This window comes from Papaver somniferum, chromosome 3 (genome assembly GCF_003573695.1).
Source record: "Papaver somniferum cultivar HN1 chromosome 3, ASM357369v1, whole genome shotgun sequence".
Lineage (NCBI taxonomy): Eukaryota > Viridiplantae > Streptophyta > Magnoliopsida > Ranunculales > Papaveraceae > Papaver > Papaver somniferum.
The window spans coordinates 55,060,748-55,076,637 of record NC_039360.1 but is presented as its reverse complement, the minus strand read 5'-3'; the positions used below and the strand labels follow the sequence as shown (position 1 = coordinate 55,076,637).

Genomic DNA, 15,890 nt, shown 5'->3' with positions numbered 1-15,890 from the left:
TGAGATTGTACACCGGCTTTTTCTTTGTTTTCTTAGTTGGGTCATTGATAATCAGTTTCTTTGTTGAATTGTCGTCAATTATCATCACAACTTTGATAAGAACAAAAGATGAGATGAAACTAATTTTGATTTTAGGTTTTTTGTTGTTAATTAGATGAAAGGGAAAATTTGTCTTTTTAAGTGCTTGTAGGACAACCCCGAACCATCTAAATAGACAATATGAATCATGGGTGAAGCCCCTCTATTGGAATGTGATGCCCCAATAATAAGCTTCTTAATTTTATTAAATAAAAGTAAATAAAATAACATTATTAAGTCAGTTGACTGATTCGTATCAAAAAAAGAAGAAGTATGAATTACTGTTTAGTCCAATTTTTCATGACCCAGTTAATGGCTAGTCCACTCGTGAAAAACATTTACTCCCTAGTCCAAAAACATGTTTTTGGACTAGATTATTTGCTCTCTAGTCCAAAAACTTTGTGGAGATTATAAAGTGTATTTTCTAAATATCTAAAACACCCTTCCATGTCTAATTAGTATCAACACATGTAAATGTTACTAGTATATGATACTACATATTAATATGTACTATACTAGTAGTAACAAAAATATCTTACTAATTTGTTACTAGTAAATTAGGTAACTACTTTACTATACTAGTTACTACTAGTATATACTAGTATCCTAGTAGTATGCTATATACTAGTAACTAGTACTAGTAGTAACATGTAGTATCAATACATAACAATTTTTTTGATATGTAGTATCAATACATAACATACTACATATCAATATGTAGTATCAATGTATAACATACTACATATCAATATATAACATACTACATATCGATATGTAGTATCAATACATAACATAACAATATTGAACATAACGTATTGATATTACTATGTAGTATCAATATATAACGTACTACATATTAATATGTAATATCAATATTAATATGCAATATCAATATGTGGTATCAATATCTAACATATTACTACTAGTATTAGTTACTAGTAGTATAATGCATATTACTACTATACTACTAGTATACTAGTTACTACTATACTACTAGTATACTAGTTACTACATATTACTACTAGTTATTACATACTACATATGTAGTAACATATATACGTATTAATATACATAAGTAGGAAATACCATATAGTCATAGGAATAATATATTCGAGAGAGTCTAGTCCTGCTGACCTAGTCAATTGTCCGTTTGGTCCTATTTGGTAATATAAATTATAGTTTGGTCCTAAAAATTATTGTTTGGTCCTACGCTGATGTCATGGATGATGTAAATGTCATCATGTAGTGGCAGAAATACCCTTTTGGATAAGGACCATATATATAATAAAAAAGTAAGAGAGAAGAAATCATTATCAGATTTACTTTCTCTCACCTCCATATTTTCAGATCTAGAACATCTCTCTCTCTTTCTTCTTCTTTTTTTCTTCCTTCTGCTGCAGTAATGTTGTGTTGATGAAGATGAAGATGAACTCGTGCTGGTGATGATTTAATACAAATGTTTTCTTTGATCCGTAGACGATGATGTTGCTACTGTTGATATGTTTTCTTTTCTCTCTTCTTTTCTCTTTTGTTTTCTTGATTTGTTTTTGCGAATCTAGATCTGTTGATGTTGCTATTGTTGAATACGTTGCTGCTGCTCATGTTGGTGATGATGAATACATATGTTTCCTTGAAGACGACGACGACGACGAAGATAATGATTTTTGAATGAACTGTTGTTGTTGATGATGATAAAGTTCATTGTTGTTGTTGTCGATCTTGATTGTTGAATTATTTTTTGTCTCTGTTGATGGTGATGACGATGAAGATTTTTTGCTACTGCTGCAGTTGACGATGAAGATGATGCTGCAGTTCATTCCAGAAATGAAGTCTGTTTTCATATGGAGTTCATTTTTGGAATGAAATCTGTTCTTTTTAGTTTTTTATATGGAGTTCATTTCCTGAATGAACTCTGATTTTTATGGAATTTTTTAGGTTTTTTTATGGAGTTCATTTGTGGAATGAACTCTGTTTTTTTAGGGTTTTATATGGAGTTCATTTCAGAAATGAAGTCTGTTTTGTTAGGTTTTTATATGGACTTTCATTTCTGTTTTTTTATGTTTTTTATATGGACTTCATTTCTGTAATGAACTGATACAAGAAAATAAGTAAAAGTTAACACGGAAGGGTACTTTTGCCAGTTTAATATTTTTAAATAATTATGGACCAAACAGTAAAGGCGTTTGACCAAAGGACCAAACAGACATGGGCCCACCTAAAAAAGGACCAAAAGATTATTTTCCCTATACATAGTATTATATGTTAGAGTTAGTAGAGTAATTTTACTCTTTCCAAAACTTTTTTGGACTAGCGAGTAAATATGTTTTCCCGCCGGACTAGCCATTAATCCAGGTCGGATTTACTAGACTAAACAAGAAAGTTCCCAAAAAAAAAAAAAAAAAGGTCAGTTGACTGATTAATCCAGCCCAGTCGGTCCGTTAAAATTCCGCCTTGACCGATCAGGAGTCCGAAAAAAAAAGAATGGGAAATTGGAAATTTGACGCTTTGCCGCCAACCTGAAATGTTTTGAGAGAGATAAAAAGAGTGAAAGAAGGAAGAGAGGGATCTGAGCCAGGTAAAGAGTGAAGAGGACTGAAGAGACCGCGAAATCAGTTTAAACTCCAATCGCTAAGACGATGCCCTCAATCACAAACCCTAGCGAACTAATCCAACTAGACGAAGACGACGATGTAAATTCCAATCCCTAGCATTTACAAATCAATCTAATTTCTCCCTTGATCCCCAAATTTCTGAACCCTAATGTTTCATTTTTTTGTTTGCAGGATTTCGATTGGGAAGCAGCTGTGAAAGAGATTGATATCAGATGTCAAGCTACAAAAGCTTCAACTTCACATCCACCACCACCACCACCACCACAACGGCAAGACTTTAGAAATGAAGTTCCTCAACAAGGAAAATTTCCCCAACACAAGGGAAAGATTAGTGGGGTTTCTAAGCAATCAACCTTAGATAGGTTTGTGCAAACTACTGATAGGAAACAACCTCAAGTGGAGAATCGGTCTTTTAGCCATCAAAATGAACCGATTCATGTTGTTGAAAATCAAGGGGGTTTCAATGAACAAGGAGAAGAAGTTTGTCACAGCCGCGTTGATCTTGAAGCCGCCAAAACATGGATTTATCCAGGTTACATGAGCTATATATATGTTTTTTGGTTGGTTTAACTGGGAAAATTCACATTTTTCATTGTATTTGGCTCACTAAAATTACATTTTAATGTAGATAATGACAAAATTCCGCGCCGTGAATACCAGTTATCTATTACAAAGACAGCGCTATTTTCAAATACATTAGTTGCACTGCCAACAGGACTTGGGAAGACTTTAATTGCGGCTGTTGTTATGTATAATTACTTTAGATGGTTTCCTGAAGGTATGGTTCCAGTAATGTCCATGGCCTATATTCTACCCTCTCCTGTAGCTACCTTTTGTAATTTTAAGTGGGCTGGAGCTTAACTTTTAAGCTCATCTTTTGTGTTTCTAGTTGTCAGTATCAGTGGTTAGGTTGACATGGGTTATTTAAGTAGCATCGTCTTTGTGGTTTATTTATTCACCGCTAGTATTTTTGTGTTACCACATTACCACCCATGCCAAGTTTTTTTTTTTTTTCCTTTTCATTCTTGAATTACATCACTTAGCATGCAATGTGTGTTTTATGTGAAGAAACAATAACTTGATAGTTGATATGGCAGACGCCTATCCCTGTTTTTTCCCTTAAGCCATGAGCTTGTTGATGAAAAAAGTATATTAATACTGGTAGTTGTTTGGAGCTTGAGGCCTTGGGTCCCTTAGGTAAGCGTGGCTGTCATTTACCTTAGTGTTAGTGTAGATTTTCATGCTCATCATATGTTGATCTTGTCAATCTGTATTTTCGACTGACATTTCATGACTAGTTAGCTTATAAGTTACTTATTATCTTCTCCTAGGTGATGCCTTAGAAAATATGAATGTATATCATGTTCGCTGTTATAATATGCTTATTCTCAATCCTACCCTTTTGTCTTTAGTTCGCGGCTTGCTGGTTAAGGGGCGTACATATTCCATTGATGCACCTTAGCAGTGCATCCAAGAAGAACATATTAATCATGTACTACATGATATATCAAGTTACAACAATCAAGGATCATTTACAGATTCTCTTAGAATTAGAAAGTTTTCTGGTAGAAACAACCTTCTTATTGCAAGGACTCTAATAACTATTTAAAGTGATGCATATTTCTGATTTTATGATGTAACTCTGGCAATCAGGTAGGCATTTTTTAGTTGTTGATAATAATTAAGTAGGCAATGAGTAGCGTACGGACCAAAGAACTATCTTTCTTTTCTAGTTCCTTCTCATCTACTGATTAGTCGTTAAAGACAATCCTGTACCATTTCTTTTTACATGAAAACTTGACGTATTCAACGGTTTCTAGAATATGTAACGGTTTGAAACTTTAAGCTAACTCGGAGGTCCACTACAGGGAAAATCGTTTTCACTGCCCCTTCTCGACCTCTTGTTATGCAACAGATTGAGGCTTGCCATAATATTGTGGGGATACCTCAGGTAAGCCATTATTTAGTGTCCACATCTCTCTAAAGAGATTGGATTACTTTTTTAAGTTCTGCATCATCACTATCAATACGTATATGAAAAGATCCGATTTGAACTGATTGCAGGAGTGGACAATTGAAATGACAGGCCAGATGACTCCTCCCAAAAGAGCATGCTGTTGGAAGGATAAGCGAGTTTTCTTTGTTACTCCGCAAGTGCTCGAAAAAGATATTCAATCTGGTGAGTTGCTGCTGTAGCTTTAATTTCTGTTTTATATCTAATAAGGTGGATTTGTAATTCTAATTGTAAAAGAAATATATGGTACTCATGGAATATGCGTAATTAATAATTATTTCGTTTCGGTTGTGAATAAGCCATTGCTCATTCTTCATTGTAATATCCTATGTAGTTGCAGCGTCGTCCTTTTTGCATAGAAAACGTAAGTTTTACCTTTCCGTTGTACAATGACAAAGGGAACGCCAAGGAACATCCATCCTATTTTAGAAGCACCCGGAGAACATGAAGATTATCATGTTCTTTGCTTGAGGGAATTTTGTAATCCTTAACTAGGAGTGCCTATACGCAGTACTATAACTTGATTCCAGCTAGTAATGTTGTCTGGAGGCACTGTAGTGAAAGAACCCATGCTCAATATTCTTTTTAATATTCCTCTTGGAGGAAAATAAAGGATAATGCTTCTCACAAGTTTGTATGGCTAAAGAATTTTGGTTATCTCAGCAAAGGTGGATGCTTTATTCTGATAGTCAAACACTTGTATTTTAACCTCAGAAAGTAGGCATGGTTTTTGATACTTAGTTAGCTGTCATGCTCTAGCATAACTGAAGAAGTTCGGCTGGTGGATAACTTGATGTACATTTTTCTTTCTAATATTCGTCTTTGTGAATAATTATAGTGCTTCGTCAAGCTTGTACAACCTCTTCTATCTAACTTCTTTCTTCCTTTCCTTCTTTCTTCTTTACTTTAGGTACATGTTTGGTGAAAAACATAGTCTGTTTGGTTATTGACGAGGCTCATCGGGCAACAGGAAATTATGCTTACTGTGTGGTGGTTCGCGAGGTGGTTATATAACTTCACTATGTTGCGTGTTATACAATATCATTCAGTCTGCATCTGCTGGTTGAATGGATGCCTTTCAAAGCTTTACAACCTAATCTGTTCTCTGCATGTTCAGTTGATGGCTGTACCAGTTCAATTCAGGATACTGGCTTTAACAGCAACACCAGGATGTGAGTCTTCCTTGGTATTTGTGGTTCTGTACTTGTGATACTTATAATTACTTAGCTTGGTGATTCTGAGGTATAACGTGATTACACAGCAAAGCAGCAGGCAATTCAAAATGTGATTAACAACTTGCATATTTCAAAGCTGGAGTATCGCAATGATGACCACCCAGATGTCTGCCCACATGTTCACGATCGGAAGCTCGAATTAATAGAGGTACATAGGCTATAGTATAAATACAAATATATGAACATATATATGTATTTATCTTTTGCTGTTCTTTTTTTTTTTCTTATTTATTGTCTATTTGTTTCCTGGTAATAACTTTGTGCCTCGAATAATTCCAGGTTCCAATGAGTGATGATGCTATTGAAATAAACAAGTTGTTGTTGGAAGCTGTACAACCATTTGTGACCAAGCTTTCTGCCTTAGGGATGCTGTATAACAAAGACATCCAAACAGTATGAATCCTCTTATTCCTGGTTTTGGTTTTATTCAGTTTCTTTAAAGTTTTCCTGGATTTTTATCAGCATGTTGAACTGAAACATGGCTTTAGAGTTTCATAATGTATATGTGAAACAATTCATGGGAATATTTGATGCTTTCTGTTTTTCTGGCGGTGAAAGTTTATTCTTCGAGGCAACAGGATAATAGTGATCTTATGCCCAAGTGGTAGCTGAGAATAGAAGAAGCCCACTAAACTGTTTATGTTTCCTCAATATCACAATACACATGCTGGTACAGGAGAAGTCCTGGTAGTGGTGATCATTTAAGTGTAGTATGATAGTGCACATTTCTCATCGTTAAAAGGAAGCAACATTCTTCTTAAAGTTCGTCTGCTAGGGAGTAATTGCATCCGTCCTAATTATTCAAGTGCACATTGTGCATTCCAGGAGGTATCAACAAGTATATGTCTAACAAAATGGATTTCATAATGCAAGCTGTTGATGCCCTTTCCATCAAAGATTGTTAAGAAACAAATATGCTAAGCACCCTGAGAGTTTGAGTGAGGCAGAGTGCAACACTGTCCTCTAACAAGGTTTTGTTTGTGGGTGGGAAGAATAGACAACATGCCTCCCACTATTCGGTACAGCGTGTACCAAATACTTGAACCCAAGATCTCTACAGCCTTTGGGCTTTGATGAAAATTTCACTAAACCCTCTTAATGATAGAGGTGGTGTAACAATACATGAACCGATAAACAAATATCTGTGGCTTTTATAAGGAATCAACATACATTCAAGAACCCTGTTATGTGATGCAAAACCATAATACTCGCAGTAATACGTTTAACTTGTTACTCAATCTGTAGGTTTTTTTTTTGTTCCTCCCTCCTTTTCCAATTGATGTCAGTTAGCCATCCAGTATTGATTTCTCTTTTTGTTACTTACAATATTTCATCTTTCACAGCTGAGTCCACATCAGTTGCTTAGCTCTAGGGAAATATTTCGGCAAGCACCTCCGCAAAATCTTCCTCAAGCTAAATATGGAGAACTAGAAGGATATTTTGCTGTTCTCATTACACTGTATCATGTAATCAAGTTGCTTTCAAGTCATGGTGTAAGACCTGCATATGAGATGCTGAGCGAAAAGGTGCAACAGGGGTAGGTTTCTATGCTGCTCGGTTAAGAACTTCATAACAATACAATATTAAAGCTGATTCCTTTAAGTTGTTCTTTTAGGAATCCCCGTGATTTTGTTTAAGATTAGATGAGTGGTCAATTTAAATCTCGAACATCCAGTATTGATTTTGGGTTTCCAAACTGTGGTATTGGCATCATGTCTGCCACCTGTATGATTAAAAATTAGTACAAACGTATATAGTTTCACTTTAGTTAAAGCTTTTCCTGGAAGATCAGCATACAGCATAAAGTAATTAAAAGAGCTTGGTTACAGGTTTCTAATCCTTAAAGATTGCCAGGAAGAGCATTGAGAGGTTCTGAGAATCCTTTGCTTCTCTGAGCTAATGTTGAGCATTGGCACTCTGAAGCACACGTCATTTTTTTTTTTGTAGAAGGTAGATCTTAGCGGTACTCCCAGATATACACGTAATGAAAGTGCGAGAGTGGGAATTGGTGAACTGTGGTTGTGTTACAAGTTACAATCATGTATCCGAGGGTTGTCAGAGAGCGAGTGTGTTATCTTTGGCAATTCTCTATACCATGTAAACTTAAGTAATTATACAGAAGACCGATGATATGGTTCCATTACCAAGGAAGGGAGTTCTAGAATGCTATATCTGATGAACAAGTCGGTCCTCATGATACGTTCAATTCTTCTTTTGCTATAGTAATAGACTTTGAAGTGACTTTTGTGTTCTTTTTTTTTGATGTTGCAGGTCTTCTGCGAGGCTTTTGAGTAGAAATGAAGTCATGCACAAAACTAAACTATTGATGCAGCGAAATTTGTCTCATGGAGCACCAAATCCGAAGCTGACAAAAATGACTGAAATATTGATGGATCATTTCAGTAAGTGTTGTCTCGTTATTATCACATGTCTCACTTTGGGATTTGATTGTTTAAGGTGCCTTACAAAATACACACACACACACACATTACTAAGGCTTTTGAATAAGGGAATGTTCATTTGAAAACGTGTCTTAGTCTTGTCGAAGAGCACCAGGCAAAATTATAATTTGCCTGTCTTTCCTGCTTTTGTTTTTTCGCACCTCTTAAGGGTGGATTACTGGGGAGATTATGTGACTTTGTAAAATCACTGACTTTTTTATTTTCTTTTATAGTGATTTAGTGATAGGCTGTTTCCCACTTAATATCCTTATCACAACTATCAACATCGTTTGACAAGTATTCATTAGTATTTGGTTGCTAGAAAACTTGGGTCAAGTTCTACTTCACCACTTATTGAGAATGATTAATTGAACTGTTGTTTATGTGCGTGTCTAGTACCTGTTATATACTTAGAACCTGGTCATATGAATTTTGTTATGCCTTGGACATTTTTTTTATGCCATAACAATATTTCAGTTCTGTCTTTTTCCTCCAAGTTGCAAGAGATATTACTTTCAAAGTTTTTTCTGTTTACCAATTGTGAGTCTTATTGCTGTTGCTGCTCGACCTAATATTAAACTCTGTGTCTTTGGTCTCTTTTATTGTCTTTGCAGGAAAAAATGATCCGAAGAATTCAAGGGTTATCATTTTCTCTAATTTCAGGGGAAGTGTCAGGTGAAGACAGTTTCTTCAAATTTGATAAAGCATGAGCTGTCATTGGTGATATCTATGCATTGTTTTGACATTTTATCGTCTTTGATTTCATTTTTATTCTGTTGCCGACGACTATCTTTTATTTGTTCTTTGTGTTTACTTTACTGCGGCACTTCTTCTGCAGTTCCTTGGTAGCGATCATTGGTATTATTCCAGTGGGTTCAACAAAAAGACGCAATAGTTGTTAATGTATTTTATAATTATAGAACTGCAAATATTCACAGCATTTTAGTGTTACACCTTATTCATTGAATCACTGTGTATTACCATGGAGTATAGACTGAAGACCCAAACAAAGTTTGCCGATTTAGTGATTTTTTTTTATATTGAATAGTCCAATTACCACACTATAATAGCCGGGACATCCCACTCTCTGAATTATGTCATGTCGTACGGTGTTTGACACTTGCTGGCATTCAGCGGGTGCTTGCACTTAAAATGTTAGGTGTTGTGTCTGCCGGCATGGCTGCACATAATTGTGTTTGGACATAATATATAGTTTAAACTTCAAAATAAATGTTTCACCTGTATATTTACTGCTCTTATATATAATTCCTGGTTATACCTAAAAAACAAAGCACTAGTATACGACTGCAAGTAATTTTTGTATCTTTTAATGTGAATTAGAACAATAGTGTGCTAATAACCATCCCTCACATACTGCAGGGACATAATGGATTCGTTATCAAATGCTGGGGAGTCTGTTAAAGCTACCGAGTTTATTGGTCAAAACTCAGGTTAATATGCTTTTCTCTATAATTATTTCAGTATGATCGTTCTCCCCTGAAAAATTGAGTTCCAGCGTCACATTTTTCATTTTGTTAATGAAGTTCTTTGCTTGATAATATTTGTTGAGGAATGTACATTAGTTTGGTGCAATGATAACCCTTGAATTCTTCGGATCATTTTAGGATGAGTTGCTACTTGCCTCTCTCACTCTCTCTTCCTGAATGTGTTTGTGTGTGTATGATAATTGTTTGTTTGTATCCTTCTTTCACTGCAAGGATAAAATAGTCCAACTTTTACTTGTCTGAAGTTTACTTTTCTGACTTTTTGAATGGCAAGTGTCTCAATTTAGTTACTAGTTGACGGGAACAATAAGATGATGTTAGTTTCAATATATTAAATCCACTTCTCAATATTCGAGCGATTTGCAGGGAAAGCTTTGAAAGGCCAGACACAGAAAGAGCAACAGGCAGTCTTGCAGGTAATCAATTATATAATACTTAAAGTTCCTCGTTAAGGTCCTTCTACTGGTTAATTTACAGTTTTCTCCTACAGAAATTTCGAGCCGGTGGATTCAATGTCATCGTTGCAACATCAATTGGTGAAGAAGGTCTAGATATCATGGAAGTCGATCTAGTGATATGTTTTGATGCCAATATCTCTCCTTTAAGAATGATCCAGCGCATGGGAAGGACTGGAAGGAAGAATGATGGACGAGTTGATATCCTTTTTTTTCTTTTTCTTTTCGTTTTCTTTTTTATTTCCGTTTTTCGTTTTCTATTTTCTTTCATCTTTTGGGTGGCGGGAGAGGTCATGCTATACGATGAGAAACTTGTTGTCCTGGTAAAAGAGAAACTAGTGTAATTCCTCAAAATTTCAAAAACATGGGCTTATGTGAGTCGGAGAGAGTCCCTTTAAACCCAGGGATTGAGGTTGACCCTGTTATCCATTTCTTCACAAATGATCTCAGGATTAGCGATTTGGAGGGTTTTCTCTTTTCCTTCATAAAATTGCTGATCCCAAATTCCACTTTAACTCCGTGCACAATATGTCTTCTGAAGTATATTTCATTTGTGCTTATTCAGCTATGTTCCTTGACAAAGGGTTACTTGTTTTAGCTTGTAAAGGTTCAGAGTTGAAAGGATACCATAAAAAGCAAGCAAACAACAAGGCCTTAAAGAAGCACATGAATAATGGGGGAATAAATAGCTTTGATTTCCATGCGAGTCCTAGAATGGTAACCACTACAAATTTCAAATTTGAGGTTTTTTTAGTGAATCATTTGTTCCCTTATTGCATTAAAGGTTTTTGATATGTTCTGGAATCTATTGTTGTAGATTCCACATATCTGCAGACCAGAAGTTCAGTTTGTTCAGTTGGCAATCGAACAGTATGTTCCTCGTGGAAAGAAAGTCAAAGACGATTCCATTGATGGATCTATTAGCTTGAAAATGTCGGATGCTGAGATTGAACTAATTTCCAAGTATTTTCACACCCCAAGGGAAGGCACATGGAAACCTTCTCTTATTGCTTTCCCACACTTCCAAGTGTTCCCTTCCCGAGTTCAGAATGTCATGCACTCATTTAGAACGGGGTTGCTGATTGATACCATGCAACAGTTGCAAGGACTTAGTGAAACAACCGTAGCTGAGGTTAGCTTTTTATTTTATTTGATCAGTAATTTCCCTTTGCACTTGGGTCGATATTCATTTTTGATGTACTTTTTCTGGTTATAAGGGTGAGACGTCTTCTTTCCAATCTTTGGAAGCTGAAGCTATTGAACAGGGCGACATAATTCAAGAAGGTAAGCTTGCCTTTTACCATCTGTAGAGAATACATTTAACAAAAACAGCTTCAATTTTTGTTGGGTTGCAGATTGTGCTAAATGTCTGAATCATATATCTTGCATGTCCCTTTTAGAGATTTCATTTAGTATAGGTACACAAGGCCATTAAAATTGCAGAGTTCATATGCATTTAATCGGCAAGAGTTTCCACTTCTGGAGTGCCCTTTTATTATCTTTGTGGGAAAGAACATACTAGGAAGAGAAGTAAAACATTGTTAAAAACTACTGCATACTTCCACATTATGCACGAACCAGGGTTTTTATTGGAAATTCAGGAAAAGGGACTGTTGTATAATTATAAACAAACCCAGGTAGGTTGTAGACATACTTATAGTTCCTTTTGAATATTTCTGCACCAGCAGACTGCTAGAGACTATCTTCTCTTTTCTTTTGATTATTTTGCGATAGCTATCTTACATATCTTTCCGCGTTGTTCTTCTGTCTACTTCTCTTTATTATCTATGCAATTTTATATTGTTTTACCGGGTTCAATCATGGCAATTGCAGATTTGACGAGTTACCCTGGTTCTCCGGAACCACAGTCTGATGGAAAAGCAATAACTACCGAGGCATCATCACCTGTGGTGGCCCCAAATGGAAACGAGAAAAGTGGTTTGCCTCGTCTCACAAGCCAGGATCCTTCTATGCGCTGTTTTCTTTACAGTGAGGGCTTTGTATCTGTAGATGCTGCTGGAGTGGTCTCAATTTTATCTGTACCAGGCTTACCTTTTATGAAAGCAACTCCACCTTGTATGAGTGCAGCAACAGAAAGTGCTGAGCTACTGAATGCAGTAAAGCAAAAGTTGGGACCTTCTAGGTTGTCACCTGCAGATTATTTGGAGTTCAATCCACGGGCTAAGCGAATTAAAGTTTCAGCTACTTCTGATGAGGCAGGAGCTGTAAACAATGAACTTCTGTTAAGCCCTAAAGCGTGCAATTCTGTATGCAATCAAGAGAACGTTGTAAATTGGGTTGAGAGAGATGCTTTACTGACACCAAGTCCGAAGAGAAATTTTTCAAGTTCAGAAGAAATAATTTTTGAGACACCAGGTACTGCAAATAAATATCCAATATTAAATACTGATGAGCCTTCCACTGACCTAAAAGACATGGAGATGAGCCCTCGGTTAACTAACATGGTCGAGGAAGGTGTTGTTCCAGAGTCTCCTGTAGGGGGAAGTGGTTATTCAGGTTCACCGAAAGAAGAAAATTGTTTGAATGTTAGCCTTAGGTACAGAAGTGGTGGATTAGATCAAAGCTGTAATGCAGAATTACATGAAAACGAAGTCCCTGTTCATAAGCGGTTCCATTCTGAAGAGCCTTTCAGTTCAGAGGACGGAACTGTACCTCCTTTACTGCATGTATCCCCAGCCAAGTCGCGAAGTGGACTTCCATCACCATGCCCAAATTCTGAAAGGTTTGAAAAGGTCAAAATGAAAGATAGAGCCACTGAAGGAGGAGTTATTCCTAATTTGACAAATGAAGATACTGATACTCCTCCGGTCAAAATGAACTACTATGGCAAAGCAAGAAAATGTTCATCTGATTCTCCTGTGAATGAGAGTGCTCCCACTCCATTGGCCAACCTGTCTAAAAGTAATAGTTGTAGTAAAGGCTGGCGCATGAGTTCTGGAGAGTCGTCAAATAGTGTTAAGCCAGCACCAAAGTTTAAAAGGCTGCGCAAGAATGGAGATACGAAAAAACAGAGTTTCTGTGCAAACCTTGATAGTTCTTTTGCTAGTACCCGAATTGAACCCATACGGAATAACAAAGGTAACGATTTCTTAGCGTAGGCTCGCAGCTGTGTTTGGTACTTCAATCTTTTTGAACTTGATTGTTTTCAGCAATGCACACTAAATTTTTGTTAATGTTCTACTGCGGTGACTTGGTTGTGGTTGTTTTGTTCAGATAACCGGAAAACAGTTAAAAGGATGAACCACTACATTGAAGAGGAAGCAGAGTACGACCATTTCTTAGCGCCTTTTTAGCTTGACGAAATATTGAAGTGCTTTTTCTTTCTAATTTAATTGTTCAACTAATTTGTGAAATTGACAATTTTGAGGTCACTGACTGGTAGTTGGTTCTTCTCAGAGTGTCTGTGGATGCCGAAGTATATGATGATGAGGAGGAAGAAGACAAGGACAATGATTCATATGATAGTTTTATTGATGACAGAATAAATCCTACTATTGCAGCTACTCAAGCAGAAGCTGCCACAATGGACACGATGGCGATGTACAGGTCAGCATGTACTGGAGTTTTCTTCTCTTTATTTATTTATGAATATAGTTGTGAGTATTTTTCTGAAGCTTCTCCCGTGCTAGCATGTATTTAATTGAAGTCGGTTTTCCTCACCTTTTTCCGGATCTACTTGCTTTCTTAAGCCTCACTGCAAAAGAATAATAATCGTCGACCCTTTTTATGGTTAGGTAGATACCATTAAGCCGAGGTATTTGCACAGTGGCATGAAACTGCATTATGGAGAACACCTGTATCCTTCTCTATTAAGCATTTAGGCTCTTCAAAAGAAAATCCTTTTTTTTTTTAAAATAGATCCTTGCTATGTTGACCATCCATTGTTTTGGTTGTGGTCTGAACCTGAATTCCTCTTTCTCACTTGAAGTTTTATTCAGAACCTATTTCTGTCCACGCGAACCTAAATAGAGCAAGTTATTAACCCAACTGGAGATTGTTGTGCTTGTTCTGAAAAGTAAATCCATCTTAATTAAGGGGTTCAAATGGTCTCCGTTACATCGTTGGAAACAATCATAAATGTAGGGAGAAAATGAAAAATAACATACTGTTGTATATTTAATGACTTCCCTCAGATGTTTCTGTATTCATACAATTGTTATATTTGGTTACTGCAAGTTATGAATTCATATAGTGAACTAATGGAGATTTCAAACAGGCGTTCGTTGCTCAGTCAACCAATTGAGAGTCAACCAATCTTTTCCACCGACTTCAGTCTTGATATTCTGTCTAGTGGATCCAAAATAATTGAAGTACGAAGCTCTTCTGGAAAGGTCATTCATTCTTCACAGACACCTCAAATGGGTTCTGTAAGTGGGGTCCAGAATCCTTCTTATCAAAGGGATCCAGATCCATCCTCCCTATCAGGTATGCCTCCTGAATGCAGTGAAGGAGCACCAAGAGAAGAAAGCAAGATAGACTCTAGAAAAAGAAAATTAAGCTTTTGTCAACCCGAGGATGAGAATTATGACGAAGATGATGATAAGTTTTATGAGGGTGTTGATTTTGATGAATTGGAGGCGCAGGCTACTAAAATTCTGGGATGCAAGTCCGCATTGTTGCAAGAGAAAAAACAATGGACTGCAAATACTTCTACAGAGGAAACTCTTGGATTATTAAACTCTCCATCATTTGATTTAGGGATTTGATATACTGAAACCATTTCTAAGAGTGCAATTCCACCACAACAATCTCTTAAAGATCATCGCATGGTAGTTTCACAGGGAATGCAAGACGGTGAAGAATAAGAAGTTTCAAGTCCTAGCATCTCAGTCAGTGTAAAGTCGGATTTTATTTATCCAGATCATCTTAGGAGTTGGTTGTTGTTTTGTATTAAGAGCCACTATATAACCTGTACAAAAGAGAAGAAAAATGTATATTAGTCTTACCGATATGCCTTCATATGTTAACACCCAGCAAGTTGACACCTGCTGGTTTATGCAAGTGCTTGTGTTCGCTTGATTATAAATGTCCGTGGGTTCTTACTTAACAGGATGTATGTACATAAGTTGTAATTTGGGAATACCTTAATTGTGCAGTAAAAAAGTAGTAATTTATTTTCAATTTCAGAATGAATCATCTGTGTTCCTGTGCTGAAATTTTGCTTCTGTTCTCGAGGTTAACCATTGATGACTGATTGCTCACAGAGTTGTTCAGAAAAGGGTCTGGTGCATCAATCATTCAGAAAGAAATGCTCGTCAACGGTCAATGATCTCTTTGCATGTAATGCATTTTCTGCGGTTTCTCCTTCATTCTGTGGTGTTCTTTCAGACGCACTATGTAGATTTGTGAAGGATGTATTTCCTTATTTCTTCGAGTTGTACTATTTGACAGAGTCTTGATTCTCTCCTTCGATGTTTTGATAAAGAAATGCAACGAGCCAAATTTTAAAGTAAAATTGATGGTTTTCAGGTAGCTTAGGCATGATGCACGAATACTGGCAGATTTTAATAATTGGGCCGATAGACCGAA

At 36.3% G+C, this 15,890-nt stretch overlaps 1 protein-coding gene across 1 annotated transcript; it reads left to right on the top strand.

Moving 5' to 3' along the window:
* The first annotated feature begins 2,567 nt into the window (after window positions 1-2,567).
* On the top strand, window positions 2,568-15,494 carry LOC113356188 (DEAD-box ATP-dependent RNA helicase FANCM-like). The gene is made up of 22 exons (XM_026599241.1): window positions 2,568-2,768; window positions 2,862-3,222; window positions 3,319-3,468; window positions 4,559-4,641; window positions 4,755-4,869; window positions 5,615-5,706; window positions 5,822-5,876; window positions 5,966-6,087; window positions 6,219-6,332; window positions 7,283-7,476; window positions 8,211-8,341; window positions 8,995-9,055; window positions 9,761-9,831; window positions 10,252-10,301; window positions 10,376-10,541; window positions 10,930-11,057; window positions 11,158-11,472; window positions 11,558-11,624; window positions 12,174-13,439; window positions 13,575-13,626; window positions 13,758-13,907; window positions 14,578-15,494. Exons 1-22 carry the CDS (start codon window positions 2,715-2,717, stop codon window positions 15,065-15,067), a joined length of 4,287 nt encoding a protein of 1,428 aa, XP_026455026.1. The 5' UTR covers window positions 2,568-2,714; the 3' UTR covers window positions 15,068-15,494.
* The last annotated feature ends 396 nt before the right edge of the window (window positions 15,495-15,890 follow it).

Coding starts and splice junctions, on each gene's coding strand:
- LOC113356188 (XM_026599241.1), top strand. CDS start 2,715: ATGCCCTCAATCACAAACCCTAGCGAACTAATCCAACTAGACGAAGAC. Junction 2,769..2,861: donor AACTAGACGAAGACGACGAT/GTAAATTCCAAT, acceptor TTTTGTTTGCAG/GATTTCGATTGGGAAGCAGC. Junction 6,333..7,282: donor ATAACAAAGACATCCAAACA/GTATGAATCCTC, acceptor CATCTTTCACAG/CTGAGTCCACATCAGTTGCT.